At 44.4% G+C, this 23,037-nt stretch overlaps 1 protein-coding gene across 1 annotated transcript in view; it reads left to right on the forward strand.

Annotated features, from left to right (window-relative positions):
* The first annotated feature begins 1,147 nt into the window (after positions 1 to 1,147).
* LOC142881030 (unconventional myosin-VIIa-like) overlaps positions 1,148 to 23,037 on the forward strand; it is a 40,170-nt gene continuing 18,280 nt past the window's right edge. The window contains exons 1-35 of the mRNA XM_076015068.1: positions 1,148 to 1,282; positions 3,466 to 3,579; positions 4,519 to 4,671; positions 5,889 to 6,073; positions 7,132 to 7,253; positions 7,416 to 7,558; positions 7,801 to 7,914; positions 8,008 to 8,076; positions 8,487 to 8,571; positions 8,831 to 8,907; positions 9,041 to 9,160; positions 9,279 to 9,421; positions 10,553 to 10,763; positions 10,932 to 11,067; positions 11,295 to 11,401; positions 11,717 to 11,854; positions 12,421 to 12,579; positions 12,755 to 12,847; positions 13,087 to 13,181; positions 13,756 to 13,840; positions 14,001 to 14,219; positions 14,745 to 14,852; positions 15,235 to 15,444; positions 16,056 to 16,262; positions 16,397 to 16,573; positions 17,412 to 17,501; positions 18,933 to 19,060; positions 19,451 to 19,577; positions 19,694 to 19,813; positions 20,093 to 20,266; positions 20,935 to 21,162; positions 21,527 to 21,694; positions 22,095 to 22,212; positions 22,601 to 22,727; positions 22,834 to 22,991. Of these exons, the coding sequence (XP_075871183.1) occupies positions 1,178 to 1,282; positions 3,466 to 3,579; positions 4,519 to 4,671; positions 5,889 to 6,073; positions 7,132 to 7,253; positions 7,416 to 7,558; positions 7,801 to 7,914; positions 8,008 to 8,076; positions 8,487 to 8,571; positions 8,831 to 8,907; positions 9,041 to 9,160; positions 9,279 to 9,421; positions 10,553 to 10,763; positions 10,932 to 11,067; positions 11,295 to 11,401; positions 11,717 to 11,854; positions 12,421 to 12,579; positions 12,755 to 12,847; positions 13,087 to 13,181; positions 13,756 to 13,840; positions 14,001 to 14,219; positions 14,745 to 14,852; positions 15,235 to 15,444; positions 16,056 to 16,262; positions 16,397 to 16,573; positions 17,412 to 17,501; positions 18,933 to 19,060; positions 19,451 to 19,577; positions 19,694 to 19,813; positions 20,093 to 20,266; positions 20,935 to 21,162; positions 21,527 to 21,694; positions 22,095 to 22,212; positions 22,601 to 22,727; positions 22,834 to 22,991 (4,813 nt within the window). The 5' untranslated portion in view covers positions 1,148 to 1,177. The remainder of the gene's footprint in view (positions 1,283 to 3,465; positions 3,580 to 4,518; positions 4,672 to 5,888; positions 6,074 to 7,131; positions 7,254 to 7,415; positions 7,559 to 7,800; positions 7,915 to 8,007; positions 8,077 to 8,486; positions 8,572 to 8,830; positions 8,908 to 9,040; positions 9,161 to 9,278; positions 9,422 to 10,552; positions 10,764 to 10,931; positions 11,068 to 11,294; positions 11,402 to 11,716; positions 11,855 to 12,420; positions 12,580 to 12,754; positions 12,848 to 13,086; positions 13,182 to 13,755; positions 13,841 to 14,000; positions 14,220 to 14,744; positions 14,853 to 15,234; positions 15,445 to 16,055; positions 16,263 to 16,396; positions 16,574 to 17,411; positions 17,502 to 18,932; positions 19,061 to 19,450; positions 19,578 to 19,693; positions 19,814 to 20,092; positions 20,267 to 20,934; positions 21,163 to 21,526; positions 21,695 to 22,094; positions 22,213 to 22,600; positions 22,728 to 22,833; positions 22,992 to 23,037) is intronic.

Consider the following 23,037-nt stretch of genomic DNA (forward strand, 5'->3'; position numbering starts at 1 on the left):
TCTGTTATTCCTGTTTTAATGGATGTTTCTTTTCTATTTTTTTTTAATGTAAATATCCTGTCCATGAACTGATTCTGAGAGTCGTTATGTTGTTAAGCTGATGTCGTATCTTTGGCCCGGGTTGAGAGGAAACATAATGTTAATTGCCAAGTGAAGCAGAATGATTTTGTATAAGTCAATTAAGAGACAAATACCAGCGTAATTAACTTGTCACCATATTTCACACTCTCAACCTTGACCTTTGCAAAGGATCTATCAAAATGCAAATGAGGTCAACTGGCACGTCAGGGGTGCAACTCATCAAACATAGAAAAAAAAAAGGCAAGCTGTTGTTTACCCCTCACCCTGTCCTGCTGAAAAGACCAAGGTTGTGTGGTGCCAGTGAGCGGTTCTGTCAAGTGCAAGTCCATTCTTTTCACGCTCTGTTGAAGAAACCAATGTATACAATCCTGGTCTCAGCGGTGAGAGATATCAGTTGCATGTCTGTGGGAAATCACATTATTTCTCATAATTTGGAGACATTTTTATGTTTCTTACCTACATAATTTCAAAGTTAAAAAAAAAAAGAAAAAAAAATGGTTCATGCATTTTATTCTGAAGTCCCCATAGATCTTTGAAGAAATCTAACACCATGGAAGTGATCAGCAGTCACCATGGACACAGTGCAGGCTGAGTGCAGGCTTGACTCACTCAAACAACGACTGACCAACATCATCACGGTGGAACTCAGACGCAGAGGAAACTTCCTAAACTCTTTTTGTTTTTTTGGGTGGGATTCTGTGAGGTCCAGTAATCAGACCGGACCTCTCAGCCCTTGTTGTTTGATCCTGACCGGTTCTGTATTACAAAGCAAGATACAAGGTTTTTTCCCTTCTACTTTTCTTTTTGCTAATACGTCTTATTTAAAAAAAAAAAAAAAAAAAAAAAAAAAAAAAAATTTAAACCGAAGATGCGAGACAGACGTGATGTTTGTTTACATTTGACGTCTTGCACAACTTTGGCGTTCGATATTGAAACAGATGCAACTCAGTTGCTTTGTTGATTGGATCGGGACGGCTCCACCCTCATGCAGGACTTTTGCTGCTTGTTTGTTTTTTTTTTGTTGTAATGCAACAGGAGATTGCGACCATCGAGCGTCGGTTTGAGATTTAATTCTTTTTGACCCGTGCACGTTGCGATGCACAAACACCAGGACTATGTGGAGCTGTACAAGAAGGACCTGGCCAAGTGGGCCCTGCTGCGTAACATCACCACCGTCATGACTCACAACACACTGTTACCGGTACGCACAACTTCTCTTGCAGCTACAAAAATCTGAAATTGTACATGACCAGGAATTTATTTTTTTGACTTGTTCATACATGTGCAGTGAGATCAGTCACTCAGTGGATAAACATGTTAGAAAAATGTTTAAGTTTCAATGTGCCTCATTGTTTCCTACAGTCTGGTAACCTGGCTGCATCAACAGTCACTGCTGGTGTTTTGCTATAACTACCGGTTGTGTTATTTGTTGACTTTCAGCCGCGTGTGAATGATCTAAAAAAGACGCAGAAAGTCCATAGAAATCAACATACAAGCAGCTGCAAACAGCAACGTTGCTGCTTCTGCTTAGAAAAGACAAGTCTGATTTTTTTTTATGTCATTAGAAATGTCAACAGAAATGCACGACTAGTGATCTTCAGTGTGTGTGTGTGTGTGTGTGTGTGTGTATGTGTGTGTGGGGTGGGGGGTGGTGATGCATGCACCTGTCTGGCAGAGGCTTTGCATAATTAAACATGTGACATCTGCTGTGTGACAGGCACAGAAGAAATGGAAACACAACCTTAAAGTAGAATTAATTACATCGCTAAAAAAAACCCCACCTGTCTAGTTCTAAAATCACAACATCATCCTTCATTGTCTCTTTTCTGTTCTTACCCTTAATGTGCTTCTGCTAGAAATACATTTTTTTCTGCATAATTTGCAGGATGGTTTCATGTTTTGTACCCACATAATTTTGATGTTAAAATAATAACATGTTCATGTTCACGTTTTCCTTTTATTTTGAAGAACCTATATCTTGAAAGAAATTGAACACCGTGGCTAAACACCAGTTACACAAGAGAAAGAGCAGAAGATTATCATGGCGGTCCAGTGGTAGAGTGTCTGCCGTGAGACTGCTAGGGTTCGGGTCGGACCAAGGACTTTAGCAGTGGTACCCATGGCCTCCGTGCTTGGCACTCAGTGTTCAGGGTTGGAATCGGGAGGTTCGATCACCCAATGATTCCCGAGTGCGGCACCGCTGCTGCCCACCGCTCCCTCAGGGGGTGAAGGGTCAAATGCGGAGGAGAAATTTCTCATCCACTGGGACGTTTCTTAACTCTCATTGGCTGGGCAGAAATTAGACCAGAGACAAGGCGTGAGTGGCTGGGAAAGGGACAGGTGGAATGGATCTGCTCATCTGGAGATGTTCACCAAGAGTGATTGGCTGGTGATGAAATAGCCTATGCATGAGTATGAGTGGTGCACAGGTGAGGAAAGGTGTAGTCCCTACGTGCAGGGTGGTGTGAGTGCTACTGGCCGGATAGACCAACATCATCATCGTATGGTTTCATCTTGTCTGCAGCTCGTCAGTGATGGACCTGCCAGGGTCTTAGTTGAGCACAGGGTTAAAATCCCCTCCTATTATGAGTTTTGTGTTTACAGAAAGTGTCAAAAAAGAAGGAGGTGTCATCGACATATGGTTCCATAAACACTGGAAATACGGCCATCTTTGTTGTTGATTTTTATGTTAATGATAATCCATCTCGTATCAGGGTCATAATCAGTGGTAGTCAGGTGGAGGAGGTTGGGCCCAAGGCTCTGACTCAGAGTGGGAGCAGAGTCTTGGCTGTCTGTTTTATGGTGGCAGTCAGCAGATGCAGGCAGGGGGGCACGAGGACCAGTGTGTGAAATATCCATCAATATTCAGGACCAATGTAAATGTCCTTAACACGAAGCCGGTAACACTCTTACAATATTTCATGGATGCAACTTCGTCGCCTCTTTGCATCAGAGTCTCATCAACCTTTGGTCCTTTTGGCCCGCTGGTCCCTTTTCCTATTTGCAAATAATATTTGGGTGATTTTAAAGACATTTTAATGACCACTAGTGACAATAATATATTTTATTTTTTAGCCTTTTGAAAAAAGAGCCCCCCTTTAAACTTTGCTCTGAGGTTTTCAGAGGGTCTCATGGGTTCACTGGGGACAGATGGGGGTCGCCCCGGATTATTACATTTGATAATAAGAAAAATTAAAAGATGATTATATAATTATATTATTAATTTATTTTGTTGCATTTTTTCTTATCTTCTCTCCCATTTTTTGCGCCCCCTGGTGGCCCCTATTTTGAAAACCCCTAGCTTGGAGGTTACAGTATACTTTGCATAGTGTGAATTGTCACTCTAATAGCTGTGTTTGCTGCTCTGTTCTTTCTTTTTCCCAGGGTGACTATGTCTGGCTGGACCTGAAGACTGGACGGGACTTTGAGGTTTCCATCGGAGCGGTCGTCAAACTTTCTGACTCAGGTCAGATCCAGGTGACGGACGACGAGGGAACGGTAAGTATTAAAACGGTGCACTGATACTGAGAATGAGCGAGACTGTCTGCGCGCTATTGAAGCCCTGACGTACTGCATAATTCAAGTTGAGTATGACAGTGAGATCGGAAAACTCGCCCACAGCTGCAGCTCATTAGTTTGCATTAAAACCCTGAAGGATCCAAAGGATCCTGCGTGTCAAACATACAGGCCAAGCAGATTGTAGGTCGAGTTTTGTCAGTAATGATGAAAGGCAAATAGTAAAATATAAGGACACATGGTTACACACAACCAAGAAGACAAGCAGTCACCCTGACAACACACAACTTGGTAAGATGATACACGTAAGAGGTCTGTGGAAATTAAAGTTAAATGGCTTTAGTCATTCTGCTCTCAGATCAGATGACTATGCTTGGATGCTGTCTGCAGCAGAAAACAGAGACGCTAAGAGATGCTAAGATGCTAAGATGCCCTGAGATGCCATTGTGAATTATGTGTGGTGTGCTACATTACACCCTTCCTGATTTGAGGGACCGTTTTCACGAGTCCTCTTTCCTAAATCTGGAAACAATGTTGATTTCTTTGTTGGGAAGACAATGATGATGACACGGTTTGCATTAGTTAGCACAGTCTTGCCCAGCTATGGGCAAACTAGGGCCCAGGGGACATGTGTGGCCCGTTCAGTGTTTTAATAAGTTTGGCGGGACTTGAAGAAATAAGTCTCTGTGGCATTTTAGAATGCACTGTGGCCCCACCAGTCAAACAGTTGGCCCACCCCTGGTCTTGCCCCTCAGTATGGCCTTGACAAGACCATCTAGTCACCAACACCACAGTCTAAATAGGACTCATGCCTTCTCTCCTGAAGCCAGCTAACTTTCCCCAGAGACCAGTTCAGTTAGCCAACTGTATCTTCTTTTTAATCTCATTATTAACAGGTTGTTGTTGTTCTTATACCTACAGGAGCATTGGATATGCCCCCAAAATGCAACCACTATCAAGCCAATGCACCCAACTTCAATTCATGGCGTAGAGGACATGATTCGCCTGGGGGACCTCAATGAAGCGGGAATCCTTCGCAACCTGCTGATCAGATACCGGGAAAGACTCATATATGTAAATATTCCTGTGCTGTGTTGAGTAGTTTGCACATTTTCCTCTGTGTCTCTGTGTCTCTGTGTACTCCAGCTTCTTCTTACTTTCAATAAACATCAGATTAGTTGGAAACTCTAAACTGGCCATTGGTGTGAGGGCCATGGTTTGGGCCATGGTTGGTTGTCCCTCCTGCATTGAAGTGGTGCTCAGTATTCCTGCTTTATCCTCACACACCCTGAGTGAGAGAGAAGCAGCACAAAGTTGGCTTTTCTTTTCATTTGTGTCATACTCAGCAATGTCTCTATAGATGATCTTCATACACCAGGTAACGGATCACATTTGCTGACTTCACTGCTATGTACCCTTGCTATCTGCTGTCTGCTATCTGCTGGTCTGCATGCTGACCAAATCGGCCACGGTGCTTGTGGAGAGTCCCCTCCTCCTTGCACCTGTGTTGGATATGCACCAACGTTGCTTACAAATTCAGTATCACACTGCAAGTGTGAGATGTTTATACAGTTTGTAAGTTGAGTTTGTTTCACTGTTGTCCTCAGTGATGTTGCTAAGCTTTTTAACATTCCGTCCCGTTTTGCGTGTCCACTGAGTTCTTACTGAAGGAAACTTTACCCAGCTTGTCTACAGAGCTCATGAGCCAACGGACCCTGGTCTGCTTTAATTAATGACTAGGATGTGTGTTCTTTGTACTAACGTGGCTGCAGACCAAAGTATTATCAAAGTGTCCTCTTGACACACGGTCGTCCTGCAAACGTACTTTGCAGACGTGACGCAGGCCGGAGCCTTGGCAACATCACTGTGTTCACTTCTAACCGCAGTGTCTCTGCTTCCTTTCTCTTTCCATTCTTTCACACCATCCTCCTCTTCTTCTCATTCTTACTGTTTTGTCTGAAGACAAACTGCGGTGGCAGGGTAAGTTGGATCCTACCGGATTGTTCCGAGTAAAAAATGTACCGTTCTGATTCCACCTGTTGAACGTGTTGCACCTGCAGTCTTAACTGTTGCAGAATAGTGAAAACATGCAGAGCGTGTGTGTCCATGAACTGAAGGTTTGCTAATGGTTGGGGAAAGTCTAAGTTCTACATTAGAACCACTCATACATCCATGCTGTCCAAAGTGTTCCCTCGGTTAGTTTGTGTGACTTTGCGATAGATTTGGTGTGAAACCACTTCAACCATATGAGAAGTGGTTTTCCTTTGAACATCCTGCTCCTCCCTTTGCAGACGTACACTGGCTCCATCTTGGTGGCTGTGAACCCTTACCAGCTGCTGCCTATCTACACAGCGGACCAGATTCGACAGTACACCAATAAGAAGATTGGTGAATTGCCTCCGCATATTTTTGCCATCGCTGACAACTGTTACTTCAACATGCAGAGGAACAACCGTGACCAGTGTTGTATCATCAGGTAGGGAAAAAAAGCAGTTCACTTACAAATCTTCCAGTTACTGTAGGACATCTTTCCATCCAGGAATCCATCATGGATTTACTCCCATACGATTCCATCTAGACCAGGGGTGGGCAACCTTTTTGACTGGTGGGGCCACAATGGGAGGTTGCGTAGCAGCAGCAGATGGATGGAGTGTTTTGGTGACCCACCACTTTGAAGGAAAAATATATAGTGGGATACGTGGAAAACGTGTTGCTTTAATGTCAATTGAAAATGAACAAAAGCAAAGTTACAGCAAAATCTGTGTCTTTGAGTTTTATCTCTTTATTGAAATGACTCTGAAAGCACTGACAAATGGAGGAAGTACAGTACAGTACAATATTCTATGACTTACTGACTAATAATCCTAATGTCTTCAAGTTTTAACGGACCGGATTACAAAGCTTAACGGGCCACACATGGCCCCCCGGGCCGTAGTTTTGTCCATGACTGATCTAGACCGTACTCGTGCTCAAGGAAACACATTTTGAAACCAGTGGCGACTTTGCTGATTGCAACTTTGATAACATTCATGAAATAATCAAACAATCCAATGAGATTCGCCCAATAAATACATTTGACCGCTCGCAGTGGAGGAACAAGGTGTGAGGTCCAACAACACAACCTGAGGAATTTTCCACTCGCTAATTATTCAGACCAAAAATGTCCAAATTCCACGGCAACGGCACAACAACATGTAAAGTATTGTATATACTATATACCTGTAGTATCATTGAAGTATACCTAAAGGTATCATCATGGCATGGCTAAAGAATTGTACCCATGACTGATATGTACACATGGTAATACTGACTGTATCCCTTCCCTGTATACAACAATATTTATTCGAGGATAAAAGTAGTTTTGCTGTTTATTAGTGTGGACGTCTCTGGTTTTCTTATTGTTGTTTGTTTTGTCAAAAAGCCTCAAGGGTGTGTAACAAAAACCTCCAGGCTAAATGGTGAATAAGTGTGTAATTACATAACATTCCCAACAATAAATCTACAAATCTTGATTTGTGTTTTGTTTGATGCCAGTGGTGAATCTGGAGCAGGAAAGACTGAGAGCACCAAACTGATCCTGCAGTTCCTGGCAGCCATCAGTGGTCAGCACTCTTGGATTGAACAGCAGGTCCTTGAGGCAAACCCCATCCTTGAAGGTAAAGTCAAGAAATAAAAACGAGAGACAAATGCACTGGCGGTTAAAATACAGCAGAACCTCGCCGTGTGTCAAGCGGTAGGGAATCCCAGAGGTATTAAATACTCTGGTTGCATGTGTAAAGCAGCGCGAGTGAACTCTTCTTCTCTCGCGTCTCTTTCAGCATTTGGCAATGCTAAAACCATTCGCAACGACAACTCGTCTCGCTTTGGGAAATACATCGACATCCATTTCAACATGCGAGGAGCCATCGAGGGAGCCAAGATCGAACAATACCTGCTGGAGAAGTCCAGAGTTTGTCGACAGGTGTGGCTGAAAGAAATCAACACCTATCGTACCGTATATATCAGACATGCAGTAGTTTGGAAGCTGTAGTTCAATGGTGACGTTTGGGTTTTATTTGAACTCGTGTCATTAAACGCTGAATTGACTTGCAGTTGGACTTCAGTGAATGATTTTTACCACCAGGGGGCCATCACCTTGTCAGTTTTCTTGAATGTCAGATATTAAATGCACTGTGGTGATGGATGGAAATGTGTTTTTTGCAGGCCCATGACGAGAGGAACTATCACATCTTCTACTGCATGTTAGAAGGAATGACTGCGGAGGAGAAGAGGAAACTGGGGCTGAGCAGAGCCAGAGATTACACATACCTGACCATAGTGAGTCCTCTCCACCTCCACCCCCCTCCCCTCCCCGCCGGGGCTCGTGCACACCACCGGCCTCCTTTTAATCATCGTACTATTTCACTTCAGGGGAACTGCACGCAGTGTGACGGCAGAGATGACTTGAAAGAGTACTCCAACATCTGCTCTGCGATGAAGGTATTGGAGAAAAACAACCAGAATGTAGGGAGAAAGTTGAAGGTGTTGTTGGGCAAAAGCTTCACATATCGATTTCTCTAAAATTAAAGGTTGTTTTCATGTCAGTTATCAACGAATACATGGATTGACAGTTGATTGTTGATGAATTATTAACGTGAGAATTTCAGCTTCTCTCAATAATATCTACAATCCAATAGAATACTATCCAAAAATGTTATTCATAGTATTTCTTATAACATACAAAATACAGGAATTCCATCACTCTATACACACACACACACACACACACACACACACACACACACACACACAGCTGTGTATATTTACAGGGTTAGGGTTAGTATACACACACACATATATGAAGTGAGTGTTCTAGTATTAAACGAGGCTCTACCTGCTCTCTTGTCAAGGTGCTGATGTTTACCGACAAAGAAAACTGGGAGATCTCCAAGCAGCTGGCAGCCGTATTGCACATGGGAAATCTGCAGTACGAAGGTACAGATGCAGCATTGATGTGTTATGTATATGAATGTACACTGTACATAAGGGTCATGGCATTATCGCGTCAATTCGATGATTAACACACAAAATATATCACGTTATATATGTGTACGTATATATATATATGTGTATAAACACATTTTATCTACATATATATATATATTTATATATTTATATATATATATGTACATATGTGTACATACACATTTCCCTGGTCAGCCTCACAGACACTGACACCATTGTGACCCTGCAGCTCGAACCTACGACCACCTGGATGCCTGTGAAGTGGTTCGCAGCTCCCACCTCACCACCGTGGCCACACTGCTGGAGGTGCTGAGACGCTAACACGCTAACATCAGATTAGCCTTTAGCCTTGTTACCACCGATGACTGTCAAAGGAGCAATGATTTGGTGTGTGTGTGTGTGTGTGTGTGTGTGTGTGTGTGTGTGTGTGTGTGTTCAGGTTGACAGCAAAGACCTGACCAACTGTCTGACTAGCAGGACTCTGATCACCAGAGGAGAAACTGTCTCCACCCCTCTGAGCAGGGAGCAGGCGCTGGACGTCCGAGACGCCTTCGTCAAGGTGCAACACTCTCTCTCTCTCTCTATGTACACACACACACACACACACACTCACACTGTATAAGACTTGAACTGTCACCAAACCCCTGTGTGTGTGTGTGTGTGTGTGTTTGCAACAGGGAATATATGGCCGTTTGTTTGTGTGGATCGTGGAGAAGATCAATGCTGCCATCTACAGGCCGGTGTCCCGCACCTCCAAGAGCAGCCGGCGCTCCATCGGACTGCTGGACATCTTTGGCTTTGAGAACTTCACCGTCAACAGGTAGAACAGAGCCCGTCGTCATTGGTCGAGTCTCTGGAGGATGACAGCAATGATGCTCCACAACCTGTCTCTGTTGTTTCACTTCACTTTATAGTTCATGTTATTATATTGAATTTATTTTGTGCCTTGCCCTCTCTGTGGGGTCGCTTATAACTGTTGCTTTATTACATTGTGTTTCCTGGAAAATGTCTTCGGCTGCTCAGAAAGGCGCTCACAAGGGCATTTTTAGTGGGTCTGCTGTCGGTCTGGGACTCTTGTCTCTTGATCCAGACCAGTGGAGACTCAGCCAACACTGTAATAACACGATAATAACAGTAAAGAATCCAGCTGCTGCTGTTTTACGCTCTGCTGGTGACACCCAGAGTGACGCCCTGTCCCCCTGATTCCCAGTTCATTGATTTTTAATTTTCTGAAAATGGTTCAAAATAGTTGGCAAAGCAGCAAAATGTTGCAGAAAATGATGCAGAGACACCTTGCTGAGAAGAGATGCTGCTGTTCCATTTAGAAGCCAACTGGAACTTCAAAGATACTGCTCATTTTTTTCTGTTTTCTTGTTACTTTTCTTTGATGTGTGAAGTCTTGGTCTGGATGTCGATACTCTCCAGTCTTGCTAATGTCTTGGCCTGGGTTGGTGCAGTCTTGAATTGTTACAACACCAGTCTCCTGTGCTCTTGTGTCGTACGGCGTCACAACGCGAGCCAAAAAAATAAATTCCAGAATACTTATCTCTGTTTTTTTAATTTAATTGTAATTTTTTTGTAATCAAATATGCTGATAATGTGATTCGATATTTTTCGTGTACTGCCACAGATTCCAGTTCGCTTTTCGGCACCCTATTTATGCAAGCGGTCCATGTTCTCTTCAGGCCTTGCGATGAATCATCCAGACGTGTGAGCTCCGCTGCTTTCTGCCCCCACAGTCACAACCAAACCCGGAGAAGCAGCTTTCAGCCTCAGTCACTGAAAAGAAAAATTCACCGTTGTTTCTGTGACCGCTTTGTTTGTTGGTGACTTTTCCTGTAATTACTGCGTAGTTTGTTGTTCTTCCAATTTGGGATGGATAAAGTACATCTTTCCCATTCTATTCTGTTCCACTCTATTCTACAATCTACTTTTCCAAATGTCTTTGCAGCTTTGAGCAATTCTGCATCAACTTTGCCAACGAGAACCTGCAGCAGTTCTTCGTGCGTCACGTCTTCAAGCTGGAGCAAGAGGAATACAACCTGGAGAACATCAACTGGCAGCACATCGAGTTCACCGACAACCAGGACGCCCTGGACATGATCGCCATCAAGCCCATGAACATCGTCTCACTCATCGATGAAGAGAGTCGATTCCCCAAGGCACTCCATTCTGAAATACTAAGCGCTGTGGTTTCTCTGTTGCTCCGTTTTCACTTCCACGCCCGACGTGAAGTTTTTAAATCTGTCTCTGACTGTGAAGCATTGCTTGAGAAGTTCTCAGGCCATTCGAAGTCATGGTGCTGATTGTGTCTGTTTGTGTGTCTTCAGGGTACAGACACAACCATGTTGAACAAGCTGAACTTTCAACACAAACTCAACACAAACTTCATTCCACCAAAAAACAGCCATGAAACTCAGTTTGGCATTCAGCACTTTGCCGGAGTGGTTTTCTACGAAACGAAAGGTGGGAGTCACACGATGCACTGTTACCACAAGCTAATTATCACAATGATTTTAGCAAGAGAGAAGTCTTGAAATTAAACCAATTATTGATTGTTGATCCCCCCACTCCCCCCCGCCCCTTTTTAAATATGCCCCAAAAATGATCAGTAATAATAATAAATGATCCAAATCAATAATTATATCCACCCTGCTTTTGGTTGCTTCGTCCGTCTGTCTGTCATCTCGCAGGCTTTCTGGAAAAAAACCGGGACACTTTATACGGCGACATCATTCAGCTGGTTCACTCTTCCAGAAACAAGTTCATCAAGCAGATCTTCCAGGCTGATGTTGCCATGGTAACCAACATTCCATTTCGTTCCCTTCCCCATGTCGGCTGCAGCTGCCCCACCCCACCAGTAGGCAGCAAGGACGGGGCTTTGATTTGGGAAAGTGGGGTGTTTAGAAGAATGTAATGTGATGATGTACTGACTGAACACATATGAACAGAAAACAGCTGAGAATTGACAGCTGCAACACAGTTACAGTCAAACTTGATGCTTGAGAAATAACATTTTGATTTTTTTTTTTAAAAACCCAAATCAAGGGGAAGGACTTGTCGTCGCTAAATTCTGATCTGATGGTGTTTACACATGTGTGTGTTCTGCCTGCAGGGGGCAGAGACCAGGAAGCGCTCGCCAACTCTGAGCAGCCAGTTTAAAAGATCTTTGGAGCTGCTGATGAAAACTCTGAGCGGATGTCAACCTTTTTTTGTTCGCTGCATTAAACCCAATGAATACAAGAAGCCCATGGTAAGTGTGTGTGTGTGTGTGTGTGTGAGAGAGAGAGAGAGAGAGAGAATTGCCATTAGCTGCGTTTCCATGAGCCCTAGAGTTGCGCCAAACCTAAATATCAGGATAAAGAACTGGTGCTGAAAACAGCTCCACTTGGAAAAACCTCTCAACTACGACCAAAAGGTTTCAAGGCTCTCGTCAGGTAGTGGTTTTTCAGATGTATCCATATTGAGGTATATCGCCACAGTGTCATGGAAACTCTTTTTCCACGTCAGCGGACGTGACGTACGGGGTCACGTGACCAGTTGACTGACTGACCAGCGAAATGCAAAATATTTCGTACCCTCCATCCTCGAGAATCAAGGCTGATGCGCTTCACCACATTCAATGGAAACACATGCAAATCGTGCAATCATGCAAATAACTGTGCTTTGTCGAAATTTTAGAAATTTCGCTTCTGTTTTGCGAAAAACGCAGCTACTGACAAATTGTGTTTTTGGTTATAATGTAATGTAATATCTTTGAAATGAATAGGAACTGTCTTTCTGTTGCTTTTTCCTCACCGTGCTTTGTCTCCCTGGCAGCTCTTTGACAGGGAGCTCTGTGTGCGTCAGCTCAGGTACTCTGGGATGATGGAGACCATTCGCATCCGCCGTGCAGGGTATCCCATCCGCTACACCTTTGTTGAGTTTGTCGACCGCTATCGGATGCTCATGCCGGGGGTCAAGCCAGCGTACAAACAGGTACACTTGCCTAAATGCACGCGCATACATGTGTTTGTGTGTTTGCATATGTGTGTGCGTGTGCGCGTGTGTGCGTGTGTGTGTGTGTGTGGCAGCCCTGTGGAGATTTCTCCCTTCCTCTCTGATCTCAGGTCTCTCCGCCTACTTTCCCATGTTGTTTGATGTTCTCCATCAGGGCGACTTGAAGGGAACCTGCCAGAGGATCTCAGAGATGGTGCTGGGTAGAGACGACGACTGGCAGTTGGGAAAGACGAAAATCTTCCTTAAGGTGCCACTTTTAGGCGTTAATGTACACGTTCAGATGTGGCGTGAGACGTGGTCGTGCCCTGCCTCCAGGGTCTATTCAGTGGTGAACCCTCAGGACCTCCTGTGCCTTCACAGAAGAACGAGAAATGAACGCAACCTTTTTCTGAGCTTATCAAAATGAAGCAAAAGCAAACTGTCGCTGTAAAATTTCGATAAAGGCTAAACCATAATTTCCTCGTTGCTTTTTCTCCGTCTTTGTAGGATCACCATGACATGCTCCTGGAAATTGAAAGAGATAAAGCCATCCTGGACAAGGCCATTCTCATCCAGAAGGTCGTACGCGGTTTCAACGACAGGTGGGCCTTTCAAAAACCCGTCTTTCAAGGCGTAATATTGTGGTGATTTTAGAGAGGAAACAGCGACATCAAGTGGTTACTTTTCAGATCTTTTACCCTCCCGAGCTTGCCAGTGAACTACAGTGGCCTGCAAGCACAAACCCGGGCACTTCATGCACCTCCTTCTTCTTCTTCTTGGTTGGTTTGATTTGAGGGCGCCCCCTAGCGTTACCCTAAATACCAAACACTCTGCTGCCAGGCAGCTAGATTGTCCACACCAGGCTTCCTTAGAAATATGCTAGCTAAGTGGGAGACCCTTGATCTATATGTGTGTGTGTATAGATATATATATATATGTGTGTGTGTGTAAAATTTGCTTAATTCGCGACGCTGCTTCGCCTGTGCGATGACACACTTTTATTAATGTAAATGTGATGGGAAGCATATGAAGATTTTATCAATATTAAAAATCATGAATCAAGCCAAATATCACGCAGTGAACCTTTAATGGGTTAAAATGTCCTTCATCCTCAGAAAAAGTTCACTTCACTTCACTCTCAAATGACTTCTGCCTTGCTGTCATTTTCAACATTAGATCCCACTTCCTGAAAATGAGGAAGTCGGCCATCTGGATCCAGAAGACGTGGCGAGGGTACCAGTGCAGGAGGAACTTCACAGCGGTGAGGATCACTGCCCTCTCTTCATAAATCAACCGACGACGCCAGCAGTGTGAACTCCCGGTGGAAGCGAGTCCTCGTGCAAACTTTGCCACTCAGTCGCCGCCGCTGGTTTTTGTCTTTGTGTGTGTGCGTCTCCGTCCGCCTTCCCCCCGCCTGCCAGATGAGGGCGGGCTTCTCTCGCCTCCAAGCGCTGGTGCGCTCCAGGAAGATGTGCGTCTTCTACCACGTCGCGCGCCAGCGCATCACCTCGTTTCAAGGTCGCTGCCGCGGCTTCCTGGTGCGCCGCGCCTTCAGACACCGACTGTGGGCCGTCCTGACAATCCAGGCGCACGGCCGCGGTATGATCGCTCGCCGGCTGTACAAAAGGCTGAGAGGAGAGGTAGCTGCATGAGCATGTCTTCAAAAATATATATTTATTGCAATTTTTATTTCATTCATTTAGTAAAAACAACACTTTTAGCCCGGTGGGGGGGCAAACTGTTTGACTGCTGGGGCCACAGTGGGTCGTAAAATGTGACAGAGGAGCCGGAGCAGCAGCAGATGGATGGAGAGTTTTGGTGACCCAGCTCACCTCATAGGAGAAAAAAAATATACAGTTTGCATTTTCATAGTTTGCCCATGCCTGACCAAGAAGCACCCTAGAACCAACCAGAACCCCCCCCAGAACCACTTAGAACCAACCAGAATCTCCCCAGAACCACTTAGAACCAACCCAGAACCACTTAGAACCAACCAGAACCAACCAGAATCACCCCAGAACCACTTAGAACCAACCGAGAACCAACCAGAACCAACCAGAACCACCCCAGAACCACTTAGAACCACCCCAGAACCACCTTAGAACCAACCAGAACCACTTAGAACCAACCCAGAACCAACCATCCTGCTTTGCTCCCCCTCTCAGTACCTCAGGCACCTGGAGGTGGAGAAGATGCGTTTGGCTGAAGAGGCCAAACTGAGGAATCAGATGTCAGCAAAAAGAGCCAAAGCTGAAGCTGAACGCAAACATCAGGTGATTTCTGTGCTCGGGTTCTTTCACTAGAATTTAACATTTATTCCCTCCCTTGTTTTTGGACACAAATGTCTTCTATTTCGCTTCTATTGCTCAGAAGAAGTTAAATATGTTTTTGTTTGAATGAAATGAATTTTTGAAAATATAAATTCATTGAATTTATTGTTTGATCCTCTGTAACTACAGGAGTTTGGCATTTAATTCAGTTTCTTCAGTTTTTGGTACCAAGGACCAGGCGACACTGACACTCCATCCCCGTAGTTTTATTTCCCCATACCAGGAAATTCCACTTGGGTGGTGACTGTGAATGGGTGACAGGGAATTACACCGGGCTTCAGCGACCTTCACGTAATAAATAAATGCACAATTTTTGCGTTTCAAGGAGCGTCTCACCCAGTTGGCCAAAGAAGACGCAGAGCTGGAGAAGAAAGAGAAGGAGAACGCCCGGAAGAAGAAGGAGCTGGTGGAGCAGATGGAGAGGAATCGGCTGGAGCCGGTCAACGACTCGGACATGGTGGACAAGATGTTTGGCTTCCTGGGAGCCACGGCCTCCTTCCCAGGACAGGAGGGTCAAGCTCCGCTCGGCTTCGAGGTGCGCCGACATGTGGACGGACGGATTTGACCTCGTGGTTTTCATGCAACATTAAAAGTGTGAGAACAATGGGGTTCTAAAATTCAAGAGAGGGGCCGGAGCAGCAGCAGGTGGAGGGAGTGCTTTGGTGAGCCACCTCACCTCATAGGAGGAAAACATATATTCTGGGATATGTAGAGAAAAAGGGGGTTTAATGGTGGTCCTGCGTTACAAGTGTGGACCAGGAAGCAGATGGTGACGTGGCTTCGCCTCCACTGATTGGCTGGCTGCTTCTCTAAAACGCTGTCTTGGACGACGCCCACAAATTCTTGATGTCATTTTAGGGAATACAAATTTAGGTTGTAAATTGTAGATGCTGCTCACACGCGCGCGCACACACACACACACACACACACACACACACACACACACACACACACACACACACACACACACACACACACACACAGGCACACACACACACACACACAGAGTTTAATAGATGCTTTTTTTAAATCATGTTGCAACATTTTGCCGTTTGGTTCTCGGAATGTTGCGTCGTTGCAAGTTTTCCTGAAGGGTTTTTTAGAAGGCAAAACAACATCGTCGCCTGTGTGTTCATCCTTTCGCAGGACCTGGAGCAAACCAATAAAGAGCTGGAGGAGGTGGATCTGGATGAAGCTCTTCCTCTCCCCGAGGACGATGAAGAGGAGGATTTATCCGATTACAAGTTTGCCAAGTTTGCCGCCACCTACTTCCAGGGCACCTCCACGTACTCGTACATCCGGCGGCCTCTCAAGCAGCCGTTGCTCTTCCATGATGACGAGGGAGACCAGTTGGTAACGAACCACACATCAACATCTGTCTTTTTTTACAAGCAATGCAAATGACGCAGCTGTTTTGAGCTTCCTGTAACTGATATTTCGTTGGAAAGTGGAAGTCATCCCTAAGAAGATTGTGATGTTTCCACCAGGCCTCCTTAGCAGTGTGGATCACAGTGCTGCGTTTCATGGGAGACTTGCCGGAGCCCAAGTACCACACGGCCATCAGCAACGGAAGCGAGAAAATTCCTGTCATGACGAAAATCTACGAGACACTGGGAAAGAAGACGTACAAGAAGGAGCTGCAGGTTCTGCAGCAGGAGGGGGAGGTGAGACCATGTGGGAGGAGTGCATTTCTGTAAATCCACATAAGCAAACAATATGTTCTGGATTAATGCTGCTCTAGCATTTAGATCATTAAAGGAGGGATGGAGTCTGAGGTTTTCTAGAAGGAGGAGTTTGGTTTGAAATGCTCTAGAAGTCCAGACAGTAGCTGCGTTTCCATCACCCACCACACAAATCCTAAACATGGTCATAATAAAACCTGGTGATGGAAGCAGCTCAGCTTGGAAAAACCTCTCCTTGCTGGCTGAAAGGTTCTGATGCTCTCATCAGGTGGTTTTTCACACGGATCCATACAGAGGAACATCGCTAAAGTGTCATGGAAACACATTGACACGTCAGTGGACGTGGCGTACGGGGTCACATGACCAGGAGTTCACTGACCAGTGAAAATGGCGCGTTATGATTGGACAGAGGAGGAGACGGAATATTTTTTACAAGTCGTCAAAGAGAAAATCAGTGCAATGAGTTTCAGTCATTGACCAACCTGCTCTCCCTCCTGAGCTTCACAGAAGGAAGTGTTGGATGCTTTGTGTATCGTGGATGTTGTAGGTATCAGCTTCTCTGAAGAATCGTCAGGGTTGTTGATCTGTCATTATGAGCGGATAACCCGATTTTCCTTTGAGGTCGTTCTCAGCTAAAAAAGACTCAAAACAAAACACCAAGAATAAAACACTGAGGACAAGAAATGAAAAACACTCAGAGGAGTAATAATTGTTCCAACGTGCAGATGAATCCCAGTCCAAGAGGATATGAATGAACCAGTGCTCGGTGCAGGACTCAGTTGAGCTCACACAAATCTCTAAGCTGTTTGTTCTTCCTCAGACAACTCAGTCTGAGTGCAACCGGAACGGCAGCATTCGACACAAACTGGTGTCTCTGACCCTGAAGAAGAAATCCAAAATCACAGAGGAGGTAAGAAGACCGAGTCGTGGAGAGATGACTGCAGAATTATATCACTTCACCCTTTGGACCGTGTAGGGGAGGAAATATCTAGACACAAATAGTAATATCTCCCCAATACGTATTCCGTCGTTCCGGTGTCAAGGTGAGAATTTCAAAGTAAAATACATAATAATTAATTTAATCTGACTCCATTTGATAATAATAACTTTACTTTTATATCTTGATTGAGAGAAAGACTTGATTAACAATTAAGAATATAGACTCAATAATGCTAAAATTCTCGTGATCTGACATTAGTCTTCAGTTCAGGGATGGCTTCTATAAATTAACAAAACTATTCAGTTTGTTCATTAAACATGGAAGAAGAGCCTGATGTCTGGGTTGGAGTATTCAGAGGTTATTGAACATGATACCCAATCTTATCTGACCAACTCAGAGGTTAAGGGTTTGAATAATGTCCAGTGAAACTTACCATATAACTAAGGTCTTTGGGATTCTGATTAATCCCTATCTTAGTTCAGTGATGGCAGATATAGACAAAGCATTCAGTGACCTTCTTAACATAGAAGAACAGCCCAGACATCTAGGTTGAGATGTTCAGAGGTTTATATCTTCCAACTCAATAGTTAGAAAAACATGACACTCAATCTTTTCTATTCAACTCAGAGGTAAAGAGTACAAGCATTACTCAAATGAATTTACCATATAACTGAAGACTAAATCAATATCTGATGTCAGATTGCTCTCCACATAGAAACAAAAGTCTCAACAAGTTAATATTGAAGGGGAATGGATAACATACCAGTTTATTGCGATGTCCAGAGTAAAAATGCAGCAAAAATGTAACAGACCGGTTGTGTAAAAATGATGGTAAAAAAAATCAAGAAGTCAAAGAAAAAGAAGAAGAAGAGAGAGAGAGAGAGAGAGAGAGAGAGAGGGAGAGAGAGAGAGAGAGAGAGAGAGAGAGTGGGTCCCAGAAAAGGAGAGAGAAAAAAGAAGAACTTCAGATTCTTGTTCCTTCCCTTAAATATCCTCCCAGAACAGAGACACTGCTAAAATGCATATTTAAAAGATTCAAATCAGATCAACTCTTCCTACTCGGGAACCTTTTGGTCATCAGGGGTAATTTTCCACAGCAACAATAGATCACCAAGACCTTCATACCTCTCGCACTGACACTCACAACATTTCAAAGGAAAGTTCTAAACAAAAGGCAGAGACAGTCCCTGAATGCAAATCCAACAAACACAAGGAGATACCTTTTGGCCCTCGGGGGTTACTTTCCCGCGACATGTAAATCATGTTAGTTAATTACAATAGGTGAGATTGATACAGTTGTAACCCCTGTCTTTGAAGAACTTCCATTATTAGAGAAAACACTTCAGGATGTGGATTTGACTGTCTTACAACCGTCACTGAGTACAACACTGCATATTGCAGGTGACTAAGCGCCTTCATGATGGTGAATGCAGCCTTCAAGGCAACAGCATGTTGGAGGACAGACCTACTTCCAACCTGGAGAAGCTTCATTTCATCATTGGCAATGGGATCCTGAGGCCGTCGCTGAGGTACCGCCCATAACACACTCATACACTAACAGATGCAGCTGGAGACACTGAGCACCAAAAATGGTCCTGTACATACATATACAACTGGTATCGGTGTGGTAGTATCGGCACGAGTACTCAACCCCGGTACCAGTACTGATACCAGTCAGAGGTATTGGTATCAGTACAGATACCAGTCAGTGGTATCAGTACTGATACCAGTCAGAGGTATTGGTACCAGTACTGATATGAGTCAGAGGTACTGGTATCAGTACTGGTACCAATACGTGTGACTGGTATCAGTTCTGATACCAGTCAGAGGTATTGGTATCGATGCATCCCTAGGAATAATAATAATAAGTGCTTTTAATATTATTTTTCTGTGGCTTTTATTTTTTCTGCTCGTATTAGGGATGAAATTTATTGTCAAATCTGCAAGCAACTGAGTCAGAACCCATCCAAAAGTTCTTACGCTCGTGGATGGATCCTCCTCTCTCTCTGTGTCGGCTGCTTTGCTCCATCAGACAAGTTTGTCAAGGTTAGGCCAAGGACGACGGGAAGAATTCCATCGTCACTCCACAATCTGACCCTGACTCAGTTTTGATTACGGCTGCGTCACTGTTTTCGGATGACGGTTGTTTGGTTTGTCCGCAGTACCTGAGGAACTTCATCAGCAGCGGGCCACAAGGATACGCACCATACTGCGAAGAGCGACTCAGACGCACCTTCTTCAACGGGCCGAGAACGCAGCCGCCCTCCTGGCTGGAGCTGCAGGTAGAAACTCATCGTGCCCGACGTGGGTTTGGAAACAGCACATGGAGACGGAGGGAACGCCGCTCTGCCTCTTTGTTTCCCTCAACTCCCCAAACTCTCCAGCGGTGGAAAAAAAAACCCTACCGGCAATATAAATAAGACGAATCGATCATTTTGATGATGTCAGAGTTTGGATAGGGAGAGGAATGTCACGTACAGCCATTCTCAGAGAAAATGGTAGGCCTTTATTTTGTAGGACACCACACACACATGAGAAGTTTTGCTTTGTTTTGTCTCCAGGCCACCAAGTCAAAGAAACCCATCATGCTTCCCATCACGTTCATGGATGGCACAACCAAAACGGTGCTGACGGACTCGGCCATGACGGCCAAGGAGCTCTGCAGCGCCTTGTCTGAGAAGATCAACCTGCACGACAGATTTGGATTTTCTCTCTACATTGCACTGTTTGACAAGGTGAGTTGGAAGAGTAGTTTCCCTGACGCGCCACCATTTGCACCGCGCAAACCATCGACGACCAGTGTGCAAATGAATATTAAAGTTAAATGTACACACTTTGCACCACTACTGTACTGTACTGTAGTTGTACCGGACTTATTACTACTTCCTTGCGTTACTGTTAATACCTCACTGTACATACTGCAATCAAAATCACTAAATTCATATAGATCTGATCTGTGTATAATTACTGTATATAACCTGTTATATTCTGTATTTATCTAATACCTACACTTGAAAGCAACAGCTATTCATGCTTTTGCACTACATATATATATATATATATATGTATATGTATATATACTGTATGTATGTTTGTGTGTGTGTATACTGTACATTTTTATTTAATTCGCTGTGAAGCATTTGTGGTTATTTCTGCTAACTGCGTTGACAATAAAGTTCAATCTCAATCTAAAAATTGAAATGTGATAGAAGAATATTAAGGTTAACTCAAGGTCGAAACCAAGAACTCAAAGGGCCTCAGGAAACATCGTTAAAAGTAAAAGAAAACCATGTGAGATTTCTTCAGCTCTCCTGGACTTGTGGTAAATGTACGTAGCGTTTACAGTAGATAACAAGTCCAACTGATTTCATGACCTGTTCTCCATCCTGGCCTCGTTCTCCAGGTGTCCTCACTGGGCAGCGGCAGCGATCACGTGATGGACGCCGTGTCGCAGTGCGAGCAGTACGCTAAGGAACAAGGAGCCCAAGAGAGAAACGCTCCCTGGAGGCTCTTCTTCCGTAAGGAGATCTTCACGCCGTGGCACCAGCCCTCTGACGACCAGGTGGCCACCAACCTCATCTACCAGCAGATCGTCCGGGGCGTCAAGTTTGGAGAATACCGCTGTGACAGGGTGCGCTGTCCTCCTCCTTCTTCTCCTTCTTCTTTCCTCAGGAACTGCCTACATTTGAAACAACATGTGTAAGAATAGAACAGAATAGAATAGAAGACTTCATTCACAGGACGGGACACACTGCATAATTACAGCAACAATATAGTGCATCAATATAGTGCAACAATAGAGTGGAACAGCAATAAACTAAAAATATTTATAGAGTAAGAAAGGAAAAACAAGATAATTACATCATATAGAGGTGAAGGGGTTAACACACACACACACACACACACACACACACACACACACCGACCTAAAGAATATTTTGTCTCTAAAGTTCTTATCCAACATGTTACCATGTCCCATCCCTGTGTGTTTGCAGGAGGACCTGGCAGAACTGGCATCCCAGCAGTACTATGTTGAGTACGGCTCAGAGATCCTTCCAGAACGTCTGCTGAGCCTCATCCCTTCCTACATCCCCGACAGGGAGATCAGCAGCTCCAGGACGGTGGAGAAATGGGCTCATTTAATCATTGCTGCACACAAGAAGGTGGAAAATCATTTTGGAACTAAACTTGTCGTTCTTTTGCGTAGATTCTATGACAGCAAAGACTCCTTAGGAAAACAGCAGGGTGGACAGTTTATTGCAGAGATGATGTGACTGAAAAATCTCATTAACATCCCAACAACATGCACATATGATGGTCTTGTGATTCCTGTATGACTGCGTAATTGGCAACCTTGTTGCTCTAATGCGGCTGCTTTGTGAAAGACGTGGTGAACGTTCAAGGGCTTCAGCACATACATGGAAACAATTCTTTCACCTAATAAACACTTTTAGCACTTTTATGAAGATCTCTGGACTTTTTCTCTATCAAGTCAACATCACGTCAGCCATGTCACTGAGCTGGGGCTCTCTCCCAACCTCACACACCTTCCTTGGGCTGCAGGGCATCTACACTCAGAAGAGGTTTGACCCTCTGAAGGTCAAGGAGGAGGTGGTCGACTTCGCTCGTCACAAGTGGCCTCTACTTTTCTCACGGTTCTACGAGGCTTTTAAGGTCTCAGGTGAGTTTGTACTAATAAACATTCAATGTGTAGAATCAGATCAGAATAGAATTCCATGTTAGTGTTTTAATTCAGCATAAATGTGCTAATTGTGAATTGGGTCACATACAATACTAAGATGAACAAAGCTTGTAAGTATTAATTGTGCCTTGCGTTCTGTTGAGGGTCAAATCAAGTGAAATTAAGTATTGATTCTGTCTTCCAGCGTCACAGGTAAAATCAATGGGTTGTTGATTTGACAGTTGATTTTTTAATGTCATTTTTTTGTACCGTTCATTTCCTTAGAGACAAACTGTTTGCTCATGAATCCACTCCTCTCTTACCTTTTTCAAATTCACAAATATATTGATTTAAAAAAAAGAAACCTCGCAACTCCTCTGCCTGTCAGGTCCCAGTTTGCTCAAGAACGACCTGGTTATTGCTGTCAACTGGACTGGAGTTTATTTTGTGGACGAACAAGAGCAGGTGCTGCTAGAACTCTCCTTCCCAGAGATCACTGCGGTTTCTAGCAGCAGGTAGGAGGGAACAGGGGGAGGGGCCAAGTTCTCCATTCTTCTGATGATGGTTAAACGTGGCTACGTGCGTTTTCTGACCACTCACTTCAAACGATTGTTCTTCCAGTGGAGGCGCTTTCACTCTGGCGACCATCAAGCAGGACGAGTACTCCTTCACCTCCAACAACACCGACGATGTGAGCAGCTTGGTGGTGACCTTCCTGGAGGGTCTGAGGAAGAGGTCCAAGTTTGTCGTTGCCCTACAGGACAGCAGCTCCACGCTCAGTGAGTCCTTCACACTCATGGTCTGGAGAGGCGTAGGCTGTGGGGA

Source organism: Nelusetta ayraudi, unplaced genomic scaffold (assembly GCF_046127955.1).
Source record: "Nelusetta ayraudi isolate G7.1 ecotype Tasmania unplaced genomic scaffold, CSIRO-AGI_Nayr_v1 ptg000175l, whole genome shotgun sequence".
NCBI classification, from domain to species: domain Eukaryota; kingdom Metazoa; phylum Chordata; class Actinopteri; order Tetraodontiformes; family Monacanthidae; genus Nelusetta; species Nelusetta ayraudi.